A 16,808-nucleotide genomic window follows, 5' to 3' on the forward strand; every position below is an offset into this window, starting at 1 on the left:
CAGAGTTATTCAATATATAGTGTACATGTTCGTGCAAACTCTATCATCTGCTTGGCTATGCTGAAACATTTCTGGAGAGTGAGAGTTTCATTGTGTGCAAGAAATAAATTCAAGACACTGGTAGTTTATGAAGAGACTGATCAAGTTCTTGAAATCTTGTAATGTATTCAAAAATAAAAACATAGTTATCAGCTTCATGGTCAGTTTTATGGATTTTAGTTTTCAACATTGATAGATTGTTGTAAAAGAAATGCTTTTCTATGAAGAAGTGGGTCAGGACTTCCTTGCCTATATAAACGACAGTAGTTGTGGGTAAAATTAACAACCAGAAAAGCCATCAATTTTTGTTTCCATTTTCTTACCCATGTTTTGTAAAAAGTTACTAAATCTTCTCATTTTGTAATAAAGGATCCAGCAGTTCCTAAAATAGCTGGAAAAGTCCTTGCAGTATTGTAATTTAGTCATTTTCAGAACAGGTATTATGTTGAAAGAAAGTGTTGATAAGATAAAGGGAGTCCAGAGTTCTGTAGATTTCATTTGGAGAGTTTTCTGTTGTATACATGTCATCTTATAAGGAATATTGACTGCCATAGATCTTGGCTACAAGAACTTCTCATTACACATGTAATTTCTTGATGTTTTAAGATTTATCTGTGATAAAATTGGAACATTAATGTACTTTGTAAAAATTTCCATTAGAATCTGTTTTTCTGGACTCAACTGTACATGCAGAAATTTTCAGAAAATTATGTGTTAATAAGCATCAACTTTCTGTTGACCTTGAATGAACTAGATTTTGGTACATTCACCTTTTACTTAGGTAAAATAACTAGGTTTTTTGCTTAAACTTTTGATTTTTGTGAAGCTGAAACAGAACTAGCTATGTTTCCAGCTGTTGTTTGTACACAATGAACTTTGCATTACATTACCCCAGAGTCACACAGCTTGTATTTCATTTCTCAATTAGATATAATATAATGAAGGCAGCTATACGTAGGAAAATTTTCCTTGGATGTGATAAGCAGTCCATAGTTCAGATTTAGGACCACTGTATCATTGAGGCCATTTGAATGAAGACTTATAAATTACCTACTGAAATAGAACAATTATGTTGAATAGTTTGAAAAAGATAGAGGGGGCATGTAAGGAAAAGTTAAAAAAAAAAATGAAATAATTCTTACAGATTTATTTTTGTTTGAATGCTTTATTTAGGTTTTATTTTTCTCTCCTTAATCAGCCTTATATTCTTATTATTTGTGACATCTATCTTTTGAAAACATAAATTGATGTGATCTACCTGTGTTTCAGGCGTGATATGTGACAGAATGACATGGCTGTAGGTAAGCCTCTCCCAAACCAGCCGAAAGCCCAGCCTTAAAAAGGCCCACCATGGGGGACTCGCTGCCCCGCGGTGGGGCCCCCAGGAAGGGGAAGATTGTCAACCTTCGCATCCAGTTCCTGGATGACTCCGTCCATGCATTCCAGGTCCCTGTGAGTACTGAATTTATTTTCTCATGAATAACATACATGTGTTATAAAGAGGATTGATGGTAATATGATGTCATTTGGTATTATAAACATACTATTGATTCACAAGTAGGTGTCTGATGGAATATTTCAACGTTTGGGGTCATACAACATGTTTGATGAAAAAAAAGGCAGCAGATGAAAATTTACATATATTGCTGTTCCAAACTGGTGTTAGGTAACTGTAATCAGTGGCGTGAGGTTCACATGTTCCTATAATAATGTAAGACATTTTCGAAATGTTGTGTTAAGCTGTAAGTGTATCTTGAAGGAGAAATGAAGGAATGTAAATTTAGGCACGTTGTAGCTTACTGAAAACATGTTTTGAAAGCATACGTAGTTACCTATGTGTGTTTGTGGTAGCTCCTTCGACTGATGTTAATACATATGCTACACTTCAAAATATAAGTTTATAGCAAAATAGTACATGAGGCACAAGTAACAAATGTTGCCAATATTGTTAAGTATGAAACATGTTTTTACTTGTGTGGATTGACATTAGCTGTGTTGTTATGGGTAACTACCATTGCTTACCACAGCTTCACTGCAGTGATATTACTTCTTGTTGAGTTTAAAATATGAAATTTATTTACTGTATTAGATATCTCTAGTTATCTTGCAATAAGCCATACCTTGTAACAAGCCCACCCAAGAAGAATACTTAAAATGTTTTGTGCAGGACATTCATTGATTCTAAACTTATTGGAGGAAATTTCTCTGTCCCTACATTTTATACTAAAAGTCTTCAATGGATTATCCCAAACCTTAGATGATTTCTCAGTGAGAGTTTTTTCCTCAGGTTCTGTTTGTTATAGAGGTTTCATGGGAGAATGTCTTTGAACAGACATGTAGGATAATTTTAAGCAGATGAGTTTGTATTTATGAATGCTATTTGTTTCACTTTGCATGCTTATCTGACACGTTCAGTTTTGAGACTGTCGGCTTTCAACACACAAAAAAAAAAATTATAGCTTGTTCTGTTTACATTGATATTGTTCCCATGTTTTACAAAAAAAATCTGTTGTCCTAGTTATGGTGACAGTTGTATCATGATGTCTGTGTTGTATTGCGAAAATCAAAGGGAATGATATGGCTTGTTTATGTCAGACTAGTATATCGGAGAGAAAAACCTATAGATATTGAAAGGGTATATGGTGAGAAACAAAGATAGAGAGTAATCCCATGGAAGGTGTTATCTGCTCAGACACAGATTGACAGAGTTGGTGCATAATGTTATTGTCTCAATGTTTCACCAGACTAGACAATTTACAGGCTGTAGACCAGGTAACAGTTAGTTCAACATAAACAGAGATTACAGGCTGTAGCCTGGGTTACAGTAAGTTCAGCATAGAATCTGTTTACAGGCTGTAGACTGTGTCACAGTTAATTCAGTATTGTCATAGTTAACATGGTGTGGACAAAAATTTGTTAAGTATAGCATAAACAAAGTTTAGAAGCGGTATAGATTTTGTGACAGCTATTTTAGCATAGACATAATTTACAGGTTGAAGACTAGGCTACAGTTACAGATTACCGGGTTGTTGACTGAACTAATGTTGCTTTAGCTTTAGTTTACAGTCTGTATAAATCAGCCATAGACAAAGTTTACAGGCTGTATAGATCTGCCATAGACACAGTTTACAGGCTGTATAGATCGGTCATAGACAAAGTTTACAGGCTGTATAGATCGGTCATAGACAAAGTTTACAGGCTGTATAGATCTGCCATAGACACAGTTTACAGGTGATATAGATCTGCCATAGACACAGTTTACATGCTGTATAGATCTGCCATAGTCACAGTTTACAGGCTGTATAGATCGGTCATAGACAAAGTTTACAGGCTGTATAGATCTGCCATAGACACAGTTTACAGGTGATATAGATCTGCCATAGACACAGTTTACAGGCTGTATAGATCTGCCATAGACACAGTTTACAGGCTGTATAGATCGGTCATAGACATATTTTACAGGCTGTATAGATATGCCATAGACACAGTTTACAGGCTGTATAGATCGGCCATAGACACAGTTTACAGGCTGTATAGATCGGCCATAGACACAGTTTACAGGCGATATAGATTTGCTGCAGGGCTACAATTAGATGGTACATTATTGTGAAGTGGGATGAACTCACATCAGTGGAAGAATATTTTCAAACATGATTAAACAACACAGATGAATACAACTTTAAAAAAAAAAATTAGATGAATACAACTTTAAAAACAAAAAAATTTCTGTAAACTTTGGTTGTATGTTTAAAATTTTGATATCATGTTATCATTTGCTCTGGGTTTCACGAGCACATTTCCCATCAAATGATCTGATTACTGACTGATATTGAATCTGGATGAAGTGTGGCTTTGAGAGTGCGAGGAATATAGCTACATGCTTGTCAAATCAGCTGTAATCCATCATAGCGTACCAATACACAAATCGACAGTACCAAATTACTGTGAGATCTTCAGGAAAGATGACATTTTCTTGTCTATCTGTGAATGTGCTGAGAAGCTGTAGCTTCCTGTAGAATCAGTCGGTGGACATACACTCTGTGATGTTTTTGAGGGCAAGTCATGTCCTGAAGACCCATTAGTTTCTAAATGGAGGATTCACGATCAGTGCTCTGGACAAATCCTAAGATTGATTGATAAGTTGCACTTGGATAGCAAATTCTTTTTATCCCATTTTGATTAGGGATTTCCATGTAAACACATCATTTACAGTAAAAGTTCAGCAGTATTTCTCACTGGTTAACCGATTTTATTGGAATGGATACTGCATTACATTTGCTTGACAGAGAAAGAAATTTTCATTCTTGTGTTCAATTACACATTACAGATATTCATCAGATATTTATTACACAGCTAATAGTCAGGAAAATGGGGAAAGGGTGGGGGTTGGGTGGGGACGGAATAGTGTAATACAAATACATCTTATAACATTTATACCTGTAGAATAAAGAAATGTGATATAAATGGGCTTATTAGCAGACATGGGTGTTTCTGTGAATAGGTGCAATAAACATAACATAGGGACTGTTTGTCTTTCTACCATAAATATATTTTTATGCCTGTAGGAGAAAATGAAATGCTGAAGTAGGAAATTATGTTTTTAACTTTGTTATCTTGCTGATGAAATTAAAAGAAATAAGCATGCACCTGTTAAGGTGTAATATAAGCAATAATATGTTGCAGTGTATTGCACCAGTTTTATAGGTTTTCATTATTTTTTTATGATATCTATTCCATGGTCTTAGTTTGATTAGTAGTGAACTGTTTCTACATCCTCATTCATGGTTTATGATGTAATACTAGAACCAGATTACCAGATAGCATCTTACAGAATGGATGCAGTGCTATATAATTCTTCTTCTTTATGACTCATGTAAGTTTAAATTTCATTCTAAATATAAAACTTTCAATTATTTAAAATTTCAACAAATGTTTCAGCCAGACATTTTTGTTACTATCAATTTTATGCATTTGGTTTTCCTGTTTGTTTGATTTGTTGAGTTTGTTCTCCGTACAATGGAGATGTACAAAAGCTATCTTTACAATATTTAATTCAAGAAGAGCCCAGGATGTTCAGAAAGTAGAGTGAATAAGAAGGACCAGAATCTTTTGAAATTAGTATGGTAAAGTGGACTTAACATTAATAAATCAGATCCGTCTACAATCATGCAGGTAACCAAAAACGTTTTCCACATTCGATCTGTTTAAACCTATTCTGAATATATGGACTTATTCCAATTATTGTGCAATATTAGAATTTTCTTTTCACTATTTCTGTGTCGTACTTAAGGATCAATATCTCTTCAGGAGACCATGAACAATAGGTGTTTTATTAAGTGTAAAAATTACTGACAAAATATGTGTATCTAAAGATATTATAGAGAAAGTTGGCAAAATTCCAATATAATGATTCAAAACAAAATTTTCTTGTCAAAATTTAACATTTTAGTATGTTTTGATTAATTCCTATAGAACTGTGCAGATGTAACCTAGAAACTCGAAATTGTTGCCACATGCATGTTACGGTGAGATACAAGTGATCAATTGTGATGTGATCATGTCCTCCAAATGGTCTTGTTTGTATAGGGATGCATTGCACTAGACTATCCTATATGAAATTTTGCTGTTGAAGACCTTGTTGTATTCAGACATATAGTGTTACACATTTTTTGATAATAAATACACTTCCTCGAGTGCATTGTCTCCAAATCTTAACTTCTGATAATCTTTATGTGTTTAATCAATAGAGACTAGAAAAGCATTTAGTCTGTCCAACAGGACCAGAAATCCAGATGCTCCATTCTATTGGATGTTTACGTGTCAAGGTGAACATCACTTGTACAGTTGAGCCTGTCTCTTCAAAGTCAAGTATTGGCTTATTGAAGGACCTAAGGAAGTCACTATATTATCTCTAATACTTAAAGATAGGGGTTGGGCTTATTACAGGACCTCAGGGAGCTGACATTAGCTCTGACTCAAAGGAAGGGGGTTGACTTATTACAGGACTTCAGGGGGCCTGCCTATACATTACCTTTGAGATAGGGATGTGATTATTGCAGAACTTTGAAAGAGTGTGTTTAGGATTTACTATTGAGCAGCACTACATATGAACAGGCCTAAATTGATATTACCAAGCATATGTCTATAGATACAGTATAGCTAGATTTTCTTATGGTAAGTACAACAGTGAATGCATAAAATGCCCTGTATATTCTTTTTAGTGCTGTGTCCTATGCTTTTCATCTCTTTGTTTCTGAAGCAGGATATTGGTAGCTTGAGTCCAGACTTTAATTATCAACTAGATTTTTAATGAACGAACCTTATATTTTATTTGCCTTTGGTATAGAATTGTTCTTACTTAAGGCCAATATCATGTTAGAGAATCCAATCCGTCTTGTTTCCTTAACACTCCTTTGATGTTGTGTAATGACCTTAAATGATAAATGATGTGATGGGAGATTGTATTCTGAAGATATAACAGGATAAGGTTCATGCTTAGAAATTAAGAAAATTTGTCGTTGGTAGAACAATGTGTAATCCTGTTTCCTGTGTGGATACTATCCAAGGTAAAACAGTGATATGCGGGACTAAAACATTGGAGTCTTGAACTCATTATTTTCATTTGAGAATCTACTAATATCTGCATATCTTTCTTTAACTAGATTCATCAAACTTTTGGAAATGGTGTGATGGACTCACCAGAAAAAAAGTCTGAACTCTTCCTGTCCACTCCTACTGTTAAAATAAACATTGATGCTACCTTGATATTAAATCCATCAAAAAGAAAGACATTGGCAAGGGAATGAACTCTTAACTAGGGAGTTTACGTCTTTAAGTAACTGGTGGCTGCGTCACTGAACACCATGCATGAGGCCCATATTATGTTATCTAGAGAAGTTTGAGTTAAGTATCTTGTCCAAAGAAATTAGGTAATAAATGTATAAAATGTGAGGCTGCTCGTTCAAATCATATTTGATGTATTGTTACCTTGGATCTTTATAACAGTGTTGATGACCTAGGAAATAAGCTGGCGTGGTTTAGGGTCACATAAGGGATCTTTGATATTGTAAACTTGACCTGATATGGGAAACTCATTTGCCTGTAGAAACAGTATTCATAAGCTTCAACACTCTGGTGTTATGTTTTTTACTAAGAAAATCAGTGATTTCTTTTTGGCTGAACGGTTATAGGTATTTCATAGGCAAATGGTTAAACTTGATATATGATGCTCTTCAGAATACAGAGATTGTGGGAGATTTGGACGGAGACACACAACTATACATAGCATGGGTAGAATGTCAGGGGGTGACACACCATAAACATGTCTCTTTTTATTACACTAGGTATGTAGCATGTGTGCTCTAAAGGCTGAACAAGTGTTGGTTATCATGTAGATGGCCAGATTTACTAGGAACAAGTCTGTTAAATACTGTCTCAGAGCTGGAAGGCTTGGTGTGTATGTTACACCCAGTGACATTTCTACAATATTGCTTGTGCTCTCCACCATGTAGTTTATGGTTTAGGAACTGCTTAGAGCTTTGCCTATTACTCTAATCAAACCTAAAAGCAGCTAGATTTAATGCGACCTTTATAGGTGGGAAAACTGCCTGATCAGGAGGCCATGGTAACAGATCTGGTCCTTCACCTAGTATTTTGTTTGAGATTTTGTGTGGATTGTCCAGTGAAGTGAAGATTAATTTAGATTTCAATGGAAATTGTCTGGCAATAACTAGGTTAGGGCTGGATTCCACCACAGCCCACAGGCAACACTCCAGACTTATAGTTGTTCTGTCAAAATTGCCACCAATGTTGAGTTTCTCATTCCGTATTGATCGCTCCAATCTGCTTAGCTAGACAAAGTAATACAGGTATCATAGCTTTGAAAAATGCAACAGTTTTGAAATACCTCCCAAAAGTAAGTGTGAGGATGTACTGAGGGAATTCATATATAATAGCTAATAGCACTTCAAACAAAATTGCCACATTTTTTACCAGAATTTAGAAAGAAGACAACACCACTTGCCTTGTACATTGGAATTCCAAATATCATATTTAAATTTCCGGATCATTTGACGACTATGACAATCTAATAGAATATCCCACTGTTCTGGTTCGATTGAACTAAAATGCTGTTCCTCTTTAACATGTACATTCCCAGCCTCCCATGGGAACTATAACGATTCATTAAAAATGAAGCTGGTGTGACTAGATCTCGGCGATAAGTTGTAGCAACTCACTCCTAATTACAATTTTAAAAGGTAATTATATTTTTTTTTACACAATAGTGTGTAGCGTTATTCTACCTACTTAATGTTGAATTTTGCTTTAATTGTGTACAACTTAATACTGAAAACAACAAAATATGTCGACAAAGAAAAAATTCAAATTGAATTGAAATAAAGAAAAAAAAGATATTGCTTGTAAATAATTGTCCCCAAAGCATCCTAAGATACTAGGTATAATTCTTGTTTCGATACATGGTGCAGAAAATTATCAATTCATGAGTTTTCAAAAATAGATATGCTGTAGGTCAAGAAGAAGTGAATACTCATCAGGAGAATTTAGTATTCTTAAGACAATGTCATGTGTAGCTAAGTTTGCTTGGAAAAAGATCTCTTTAAGAAAGTGCACTATTGCATTTCTTTTAGTCTGTGAACTGTGGCATATAAATGATGAAATCAGGTGTGTTCTGTAGATTAACCCTTACGGTTCCTGTTGACTCGTGAATTTGTTGTTACTAAGCAAGGTAAAACGTACTTGGTTAGCTTCCTTTTGGGAATGGATTTCAGTCTAGATCGAGTGGGAGTGCGGAGATGCTAAGCAGGATTTAGTGTTGGCGACAACATACCTTCTAATAGCTGATTTACACTTTTCTGCGAGCGCTGATAAAGAGGTCTGTGATTTTGATTTCGTGATGTAATTCCAAAACAAGATTTATTCCACTCATTTTTCAGCGACAGTGCTCCAGTAAACTGGTGCAATGACAACTCAGACGTTTTCGGTTTGTAATTTTAGCTTAGAACAGCAAGGACAATCTTCAACTATTGTATCACACCTATACACACTGATGTTGTATGAAGGTTACTCTTCATCAGACATTCAGAGGAATAATCACACGTGTAGACAAGTTTTTTGGCTCGATTCTTGAGTCTGTGGTTACACGTGTCTTATTATAGGTTTGACAGAACTGAAATGTAAATTTGAAGCCACAGTTACTAGAGGGATGAACAGTGGCAGCACAGACAGCAGAATCTACAGGCCATGTCATCGTACCTAAGAGTTGCTTCATCGATCGGTTACAGAAGCTACGTACAAGGTGATAATGATACATCGACTTGCAGCCAAATAAAACTTGCACAAAATATTCCCCAAACATTTCAATAATAATTCAAATTTTGACATTTAATGTCTATTGTCAGAAAATAAAAAGTACTCAATACTGAGTGACAAAGTGTATTATTATTTTTTTTTTTTTTAAGGTTTTGGTCTATTCGGTGATGTTTCCTTGTGAGTGTACAGAATATACTACTGCAAGTGGTAGCTATATTATGAACCTGAGTAGGATTTCTTCATTGTTTGTGATTGAATACTATTTTGGTGACAAAATAGTAACGAACTCTTTTATAGAGAAACGGAATGATCTCGACATAGCAAAAATAACAAAAAAAAAACAAATTTTGGTCTCGAGTAAATTCAAATTGATATGGCCTAGCAAGAGAAATTGGCTTAAATTAATCAAAATTAAAAGGGAAATTTTTAACTGTGATTTTTTTAATTCTATGCTTTTAGTAAAGTGAATTACGAGATTTTCAGATAAGAAATAACATAGAAAATGTTCTGTTCGGTAAGCACAAAAATGACTAAAGAGTTGATTCAAGGTAGATAACTACAGTGCTGACATGTTAATGGTGAAGCTCTATCATCTGTATTTATACCTCCCTGAGAGTTATTTCGTGTTAGGTACTTACAACAATTAGTACACCCTTAGATATATGATAGTACAATTTATTGTTGACAGGGAAAAAGGTTAATTAGAAAGGTTGGAAGTGAGGGGAGGTTAATTGTTAGAGTTGGATGTCAGTGAAGACACAATAATCATGGTGGTATGTGAAGAGATGGGTCATTATTCTGATACACTTTAGTCAGAAACAGGGAATTATTTTTGATATGGTTGGTGTAAAAGGTAAATTATCTATACACTTAATGGTTCTCTTGTAGTAAAGCCTAAGCTTAAGACAGGAAATGATTCTGGAGGGTAGCACTTACCATGTATCTTGTGAAGGATCTACACACAGTATAGATAGCCATGCTCAAATGATATAGGCATTGATCATGACCATCATATGATAAAACCAAACTGTGGCTGGGATTGAATTGGCATCTAATCTATATTGATTTGTAATTTATTTGAAATGTCATCAGAAACTTTGGATAAAATCTAAATAAGAATCCATTTCATCAGGATAAAAGATATAAGAATTTCATTATGTACTGTTGATATGAATTATTCAGAGAATGTGATGATGGAACTAAAAGTAAACCTTGTATCTGATTACCTGTATATAATTGAACATGATTTTATAACTTTCCCTTTTTATTTCGAGTTTCAAAAGGTTTTTTTTTTAGGGTTTTGGTAGACTGTTTCTTTCACACACTTTACATAAAACACCAAAATGAATATGAATTATTTGGTTTTTCAGTCACTGAAAGTTTTGATTCCTTTTAACTTGATTTATAGAGAGTTCTAGTGATTCATTAGAGAAGTGCTCTCTTCAATGCTTATGTATTGATTACATGAATTCTATGTTTCCATGGAGATAGGAAATGCAGTTTCCCTTCAGCAGGCCAACAATAAAAAACAGCATAACTGCCTTGACATGATGTCATGTACTTTGGTATTACTTTAGCACAGTGTAAATCATGATACTGGTTTCTTGTTTATTGTAAGGCAGTGTTAAAAATGGTACTGTTCTGTTGTTTACTCTAGGCCAGTGTTAAACATGATACTGTTCTGTTGTTTACTCTAGGCCAGTGTTAAACATGATACTGGTCTGTTGTTTACTCTAGGCCAGTGTTAAACATGATACTGGTCTATTGTTTACTCTAGGCCAGTGTTAAACATGATACTGATCTGTTGTTTACTCTAGGCCAGTGTTAAACATGATACTGATCTGTTGTTTACTCTAGGCCAGTGTTACTGGTCTGTTGTTTACTCTAGGCCAGTGTTAAACATGATACTGTTCTGTTGTTTACTCTAGGCCAGTGTTAAACATGATACTGGTCTGTTGTTTACTCAAGGCCAGTGTTAAACATGATACTGATCTGTTGTTTACTCTAGGCCAGTGTTAAACTTGATACTGATCTGTTGTTTACTCTAGGCCAGTGTTAAACTTGATACTGGCCTGTTGTTTACTCTAGGCCAGTGTTACTGGTCTGTTGTTTACTGTAGGCCAGTGTTAAACATGATACTGATCTGTTGTTTACTCTAGGTCAGTGTTAAACATGATACTGATCTGTTGTTTACTCTAGGCCAGTGTTAAACATGATACTGGTCTGTTGTTTACTCTAGGCCAGTGTTAAACTTGATACTGGTCTGTTGTTTACTCTAGGCCAGTGTTACTGGTCTGTTGTTTACTCTAGGCCAGTGTTAAACATGATACTGATCTGTTGTTTACTCTAGGCCAGTGTTAAACATGATACTGATCTGTTGTTTACTCTAGGCCAGTGTTAAACATGATACTGATCTGTTGTTTACTCTAGGCCAGTGTTAAACATGATACTGGTCTGTTGTTTACTCTAGGCCAGTGTTAAACTTGATACTGGTCTGTTGTTTACTCTAGGCCAGTGTTAAACATGATACTGATCTGTTGTTTACTCTAGGCCAGTGTTAAACATGATACTGATCTGTTGTTTACTCTAGGGCAGTGTTAAACATGATACTGGTCTGTTGTTTACTCTAGGCCAGTGTTAAACATGATACTGGTCTGTTGTTTACTCTAGAAAAGTGCTTTTTGGAATGCTTGATCTGTTTTATAGAAAATACTACAAAATCATTACTGAATTATTGTGATTGATTGATTTTGTTTCCATAGTTACTCTTATTCCATGAATTCTGATGTCCAAAGATCAATTTTAAAACTGTTGAAATAAGAAAAACAGATTTTTACTCAAAACATTATGATCTACAGAAACGTGAAATCTGAAGTCTCACAGACATTATAAATAAAATGTGCATATATGTATGTATGAGGAGGATAAAATACATGTATAAGGAGGCATTATATGTATGATATATACATGTATTGTGATGATACATATGAGGATGATGATGATGATATACATGTAAATGTATAAGGCATGCTGTGTATGTAAGATGATATATGTGCATCTATGAATGGATGATGATGATGAGGATGATGATGATGATGATGATGATGATGATGATGATGATGATGAGGATGATGATGATGATGATGATGATGATGATGAGGATGATGATGATGATGATGATGAGGATGATGATGATGATGATGATGATGATGATGATGATGATGATGAGGATGATGATGATGATGATGATGATGATGATGATGATGATGATGATGAGGATGATGAGGATGATGATGATGATGAGGATGATGATGATGATGATGATGATGATGATGATGATGATGATGATGATGATGATGAGGATGAGGATGATGATGATGATGATGATGATGATCATGACACTTGAGTGAATGTGAGTATGGTTGTTGATTTGTGTAATGTATATGTATTAAAAATCTTTGAAAAATAATAAAAAAAAAAACATTAAAAATAAAATGTAACTAAGTGAGAAAATTGATAACAGTATAACAGAAACCATTGGACATTACTAAAAACTATACAACTGTTATTGTTGGCAGGCCACAATGTCCACCTAACAACACAATTTAAGGAAAATAGGTGTTTCTGTGGCTCTATGTGTATCTCAAAGTTAGATGTGTGACTGTCTTGACAATGTGTGTGATGCTATGTGTGTTATTGAGGCTGTATATATGTCCAAATGAGACTGATTCCTAAATGATCTGAAGTTTTACATTTTATTTATTGGCAGTTGATAAGCATATGGTGTACAGAATTATATAGAGCAACAAATTGTGTGATATATGTTATTATTGGTGGAGTCTCCTTAATATAATTACACACAAAGCTATTAAAATAGATGGACAATCCCCGAAACAGAGTGACCAGAACCTAATCCCATCCATGGACGTTATCAGTGGAATCAATCCATTCCTAATCGGTACAAACCTTCATTATCAGAGCGGACAAATGTTTGGCCCAGATGGGATTGCCATAATGTGTTTTCACATTTCTTCGTGGACATCTATTAGAAATAGATTCAATCCGAGGCTAGGGAACATTTGCATAATCAATTAATAAGTGGATAAGTGTTATTTCCCCAAGGAAAAGACTGGTAAAATGTATAGAAAGCTGTTCAGGGAACAAACCTTTCAAAGGTATACCAAAATCCTGGCGTGAGTACAAACTATAGGGACCCAAGTCTTTTACCTTATACTTCCATTACCAGGTTACTTGTGTTTATTTGTTGTTAGGTACTCTTCTCCTATAGACTGTCATTACTAGATTATTTTTTGTATGTGGATTTAAGTAACTTGGTAACCTTTTTGTTCAGAGTTTATTTACTTGGCTTCCTTTTTGTATGGACTTAAATAACCCAGTTACCCTTGTAGGTGGACTTTGATAATCCGGTTACCTTTGTGGGTGGACCTTGATAACCGGGTTACCTTTGTGGGTGGACTTTGATAACCCAGTTACTTTTGTGGGTGGACTTTAATAACCCAGTTACCTTTGTGGGTGGACTTTGATAACCTGGTTACTTTTGTGGGTGGACTTTAATAACCCAGTTACCTTTGTGGGTGGACTTCGATAACCAGGTTACCTTTGTGGGTGAACTTTGATAACCTGGTTACTTTTGTGGGTGGACTTTAATAATCCAGTTACCTTTGTGGGTGGACTTTGATAACCGGGTTACCTTTGTGGATGAACTTTAATAACCTGGTTACCTCTGTAGGTGAACTTTGATAACCTGGTTACATTTGTGGGTGGACTTTGGTAATCCGGTTACGTTTGTGGGTGGACCTTGATAACCAGGTTACCTTTGTGGGTGGACTTTGATAACCCAGTTACTTTTGTGGGTGGACTTTAATAGCCCAGTTACCTTTGTGGGTGGACTTTGATAACCTGGTTACTTTTGTGGGTGGACTTTAATAACCCAGTTACCTTTTTGGGTGGACTTCGATAACCAGGTTACCTTTGTGGGTGAACTTTGATAACCTGGTTACTTTTGTGGGTGGACTTTAATAACCCAGTTACCTTTGTGGGTGGACTTTGATAACCGGGTTACCTTTGTGGATGAACTTTAATAACCTGGTTACCTCTGTAGGTGAACTTTGATAACCTGGTTACCTTTGTGGGTGGACTTTGATAACCGGGTTACCTTTGTGGGCGGACTTTGATAACCCAGTTACCTTTGTGGGTGGACTTTAATAACCTGGTTACCTCTGTAGGTGAACTTTGATAACCTGGTTACCTTTGTGGGTGGGCTTTTGGTTACTTGTTAATCTTTGTGTGTGAAGTTTAGTTGCTTTGTTATCTTTGTATGTGGTGTTAAAATACTTTCTTTCTTTGTGTGGATTTAAATGCTAGGTTACTGTACCATGAACTACATTTACTGGGTAACTATTGTGTTGATATCTGTAACTAGGTTATGTTTTTATACTGTTAGTTATGTTTTATGAAATTGGATATACAATATATATATATATATATTAAATATAGGAGGAGATAGAATACAGTGTCATCGTGATATTATACAAAGTAGCAACCTTGTCAGGGTCAGTAGCAGCAGCCCAGCACCACATCTAGGTTCCATGTTTGAGGGACAGACAAGCATCTGTGTGTCTTCACTAGCAATCAGGCACAGACACAATTTATGTCACAATTATGTAAAGCAGGGAAGGAGATCAAACTCTGACATATTTGTGTCTTCACAAGCAATTCAGAGCAGCACTAACCAGACATATTGGAAATTTATGACACAATTATGTAAAACAGGTAGAGAGATGAGTGGGGAAAGAGGTTCCCAACTGTATTGAAAACCTAGTCATATACAAAATAGATGTTGTTTCTATACATCTGGATTTTTTTTTATTGTGATGTTGTTAAAATTGTAAAATTGTAACATGAACTTCGAGTCATGAATCCAAATTCTATAATTAGAGGATACGAAACTGGATTAAAAGAAGAGAGAATGTGGTTTAAAGTTTCTATAGTAATTTGTTATCATTAACCTTACATTTGTTAATCATCCGAACTCCAGATTAGGTCTGCAGAAGAGGTACTCACACTTTATCTGTTCTACATCACAAGTGACCTGTGTGATGGGTTTATTTGAACCAAACTTGTACTACTGTAGTCACGTTTCAGTAGTTATACCATTATATCAGGCTTTTTAGACCAAGGATGGACAAGTGCTCTGAGCTTGATTTATTGTAAATAACAAGTTGGGGAAAAAAACTTTGATGCAGGATTTCAGCTGAAATTGGTCTTCACTGGCAATTACTTAAGAGATGCCAATATATTGCCCTTGTTTCTTAATTTACTCTGAAAATGAGTTCTTCCATTTACATGGTACACCATCATAAATGGGATTTCTTAAAAATTGGTTCTAAGTGACGAAACTTGGTAAACCTGCTTCACTGACAATGATTTATTTTCATGCCTATCGACATTACATCATGGTTACCGAGATTCTTGAAAAATTGATTTCCCTGGCTCACCATGAAGAATTTACAGGGACGGAAACTGCACAGGAAATTTATGTCCCCTTCATGAAGTTACATGTTGGAATATGACTTTACCAGAGTATAAAGACATGAGGATGAGACAATCAATAGTTGTTATAAAAAGGAATGTCGTCCTTGATACTGTGTATAAATCGGTCACAGTAGGGATCCCCTGGGGACTGAGATATAGGTAAATAATACACTCCTATGTTCATTGATTGTCTTGGCTGATTGAACTGTATTAATTGAAATACAGAAATTATTTTCTAGATTCAGTATTAAAATATCATTTTATTACCTAGCAATTGCTGAATGGAGATATTTCCTAAATGTTTCTAAATGTTTTGACAGCTTAGTTCTGGATTTGGATTTATACTTTGTAACCTGTTTAAACCACAAGACTGTTCTGTATGGCCAGATCATGGCCCAGACTTTCACAAGACTGTTCTGTATGGCCAGATCATGGCCCAGACTTTCACAAGACTGTTCTGTATGGCCAAATCATGGCCCAGACTTTCACAAGACCGATCTATTTGGCAAGGCCATGGCCTAGACTTTCACAAGACTACGGGCAAGCTGGTTGCTGTATATGTCTCATCACCTACTCCTGTCAGTTCACCCTAGTGACCTGTCCAAGCTCCCTAACTTTAATGACAGATCCATCAAACTATTACTCTTGTGACTGGTTGATCAAGCTCCTCACTGTAGTGACCCACCCATCAAGCTCCCTCACTCTAGTCACCCACCCCTCATGCTCCCTCACTCTAGTGACCCACCCCTAATGCTCCCTCACTCTAGTGACCCACCCCTCATGCTCCCTCACTCTAGTGACCCATCCAGCAAGCTCCTTCTCTCAAAAAGCTTCCATACTCATATGAAATGTTGAATGGTCACATATTCAACATAGATATCTGC

At 35.5% G+C, this 16,808-nt stretch overlaps 1 protein-coding gene across 1 annotated transcript in view; it reads left to right on the forward strand.

Annotated features, from left to right (window-relative positions):
• The first annotated feature begins 1,389 nt into the window (after positions 1-1,389).
• The window catches only part of LOC132562642 (FERM, ARHGEF and pleckstrin domain-containing protein 2-like), a 97,292-nt gene continuing 81,873 nt past the window's right edge, over positions 1,390-16,808 (forward strand). Inside the window, exon 1 of the mRNA XM_060227396.1 lies at positions 1,390-1,491. Within this exon, the coding sequence (XP_060083379.1) occupies positions 1,390-1,491 (102 nt within the window). The remainder of the gene's footprint in view (positions 1,492-16,808) is intronic.

The sequence above is a fragment of the Ylistrum balloti genome, unplaced genomic scaffold (assembly GCF_031769215.1).
Source record: "Ylistrum balloti isolate Yb309-2 unplaced genomic scaffold, AGI_CSIRO_Ybal_v1 Utg371468, whole genome shotgun sequence".
Classification (NCBI taxonomy): Eukaryota; Metazoa; Mollusca; class Bivalvia; order Pectinida; family Pectinidae; genus Ylistrum; species Ylistrum balloti.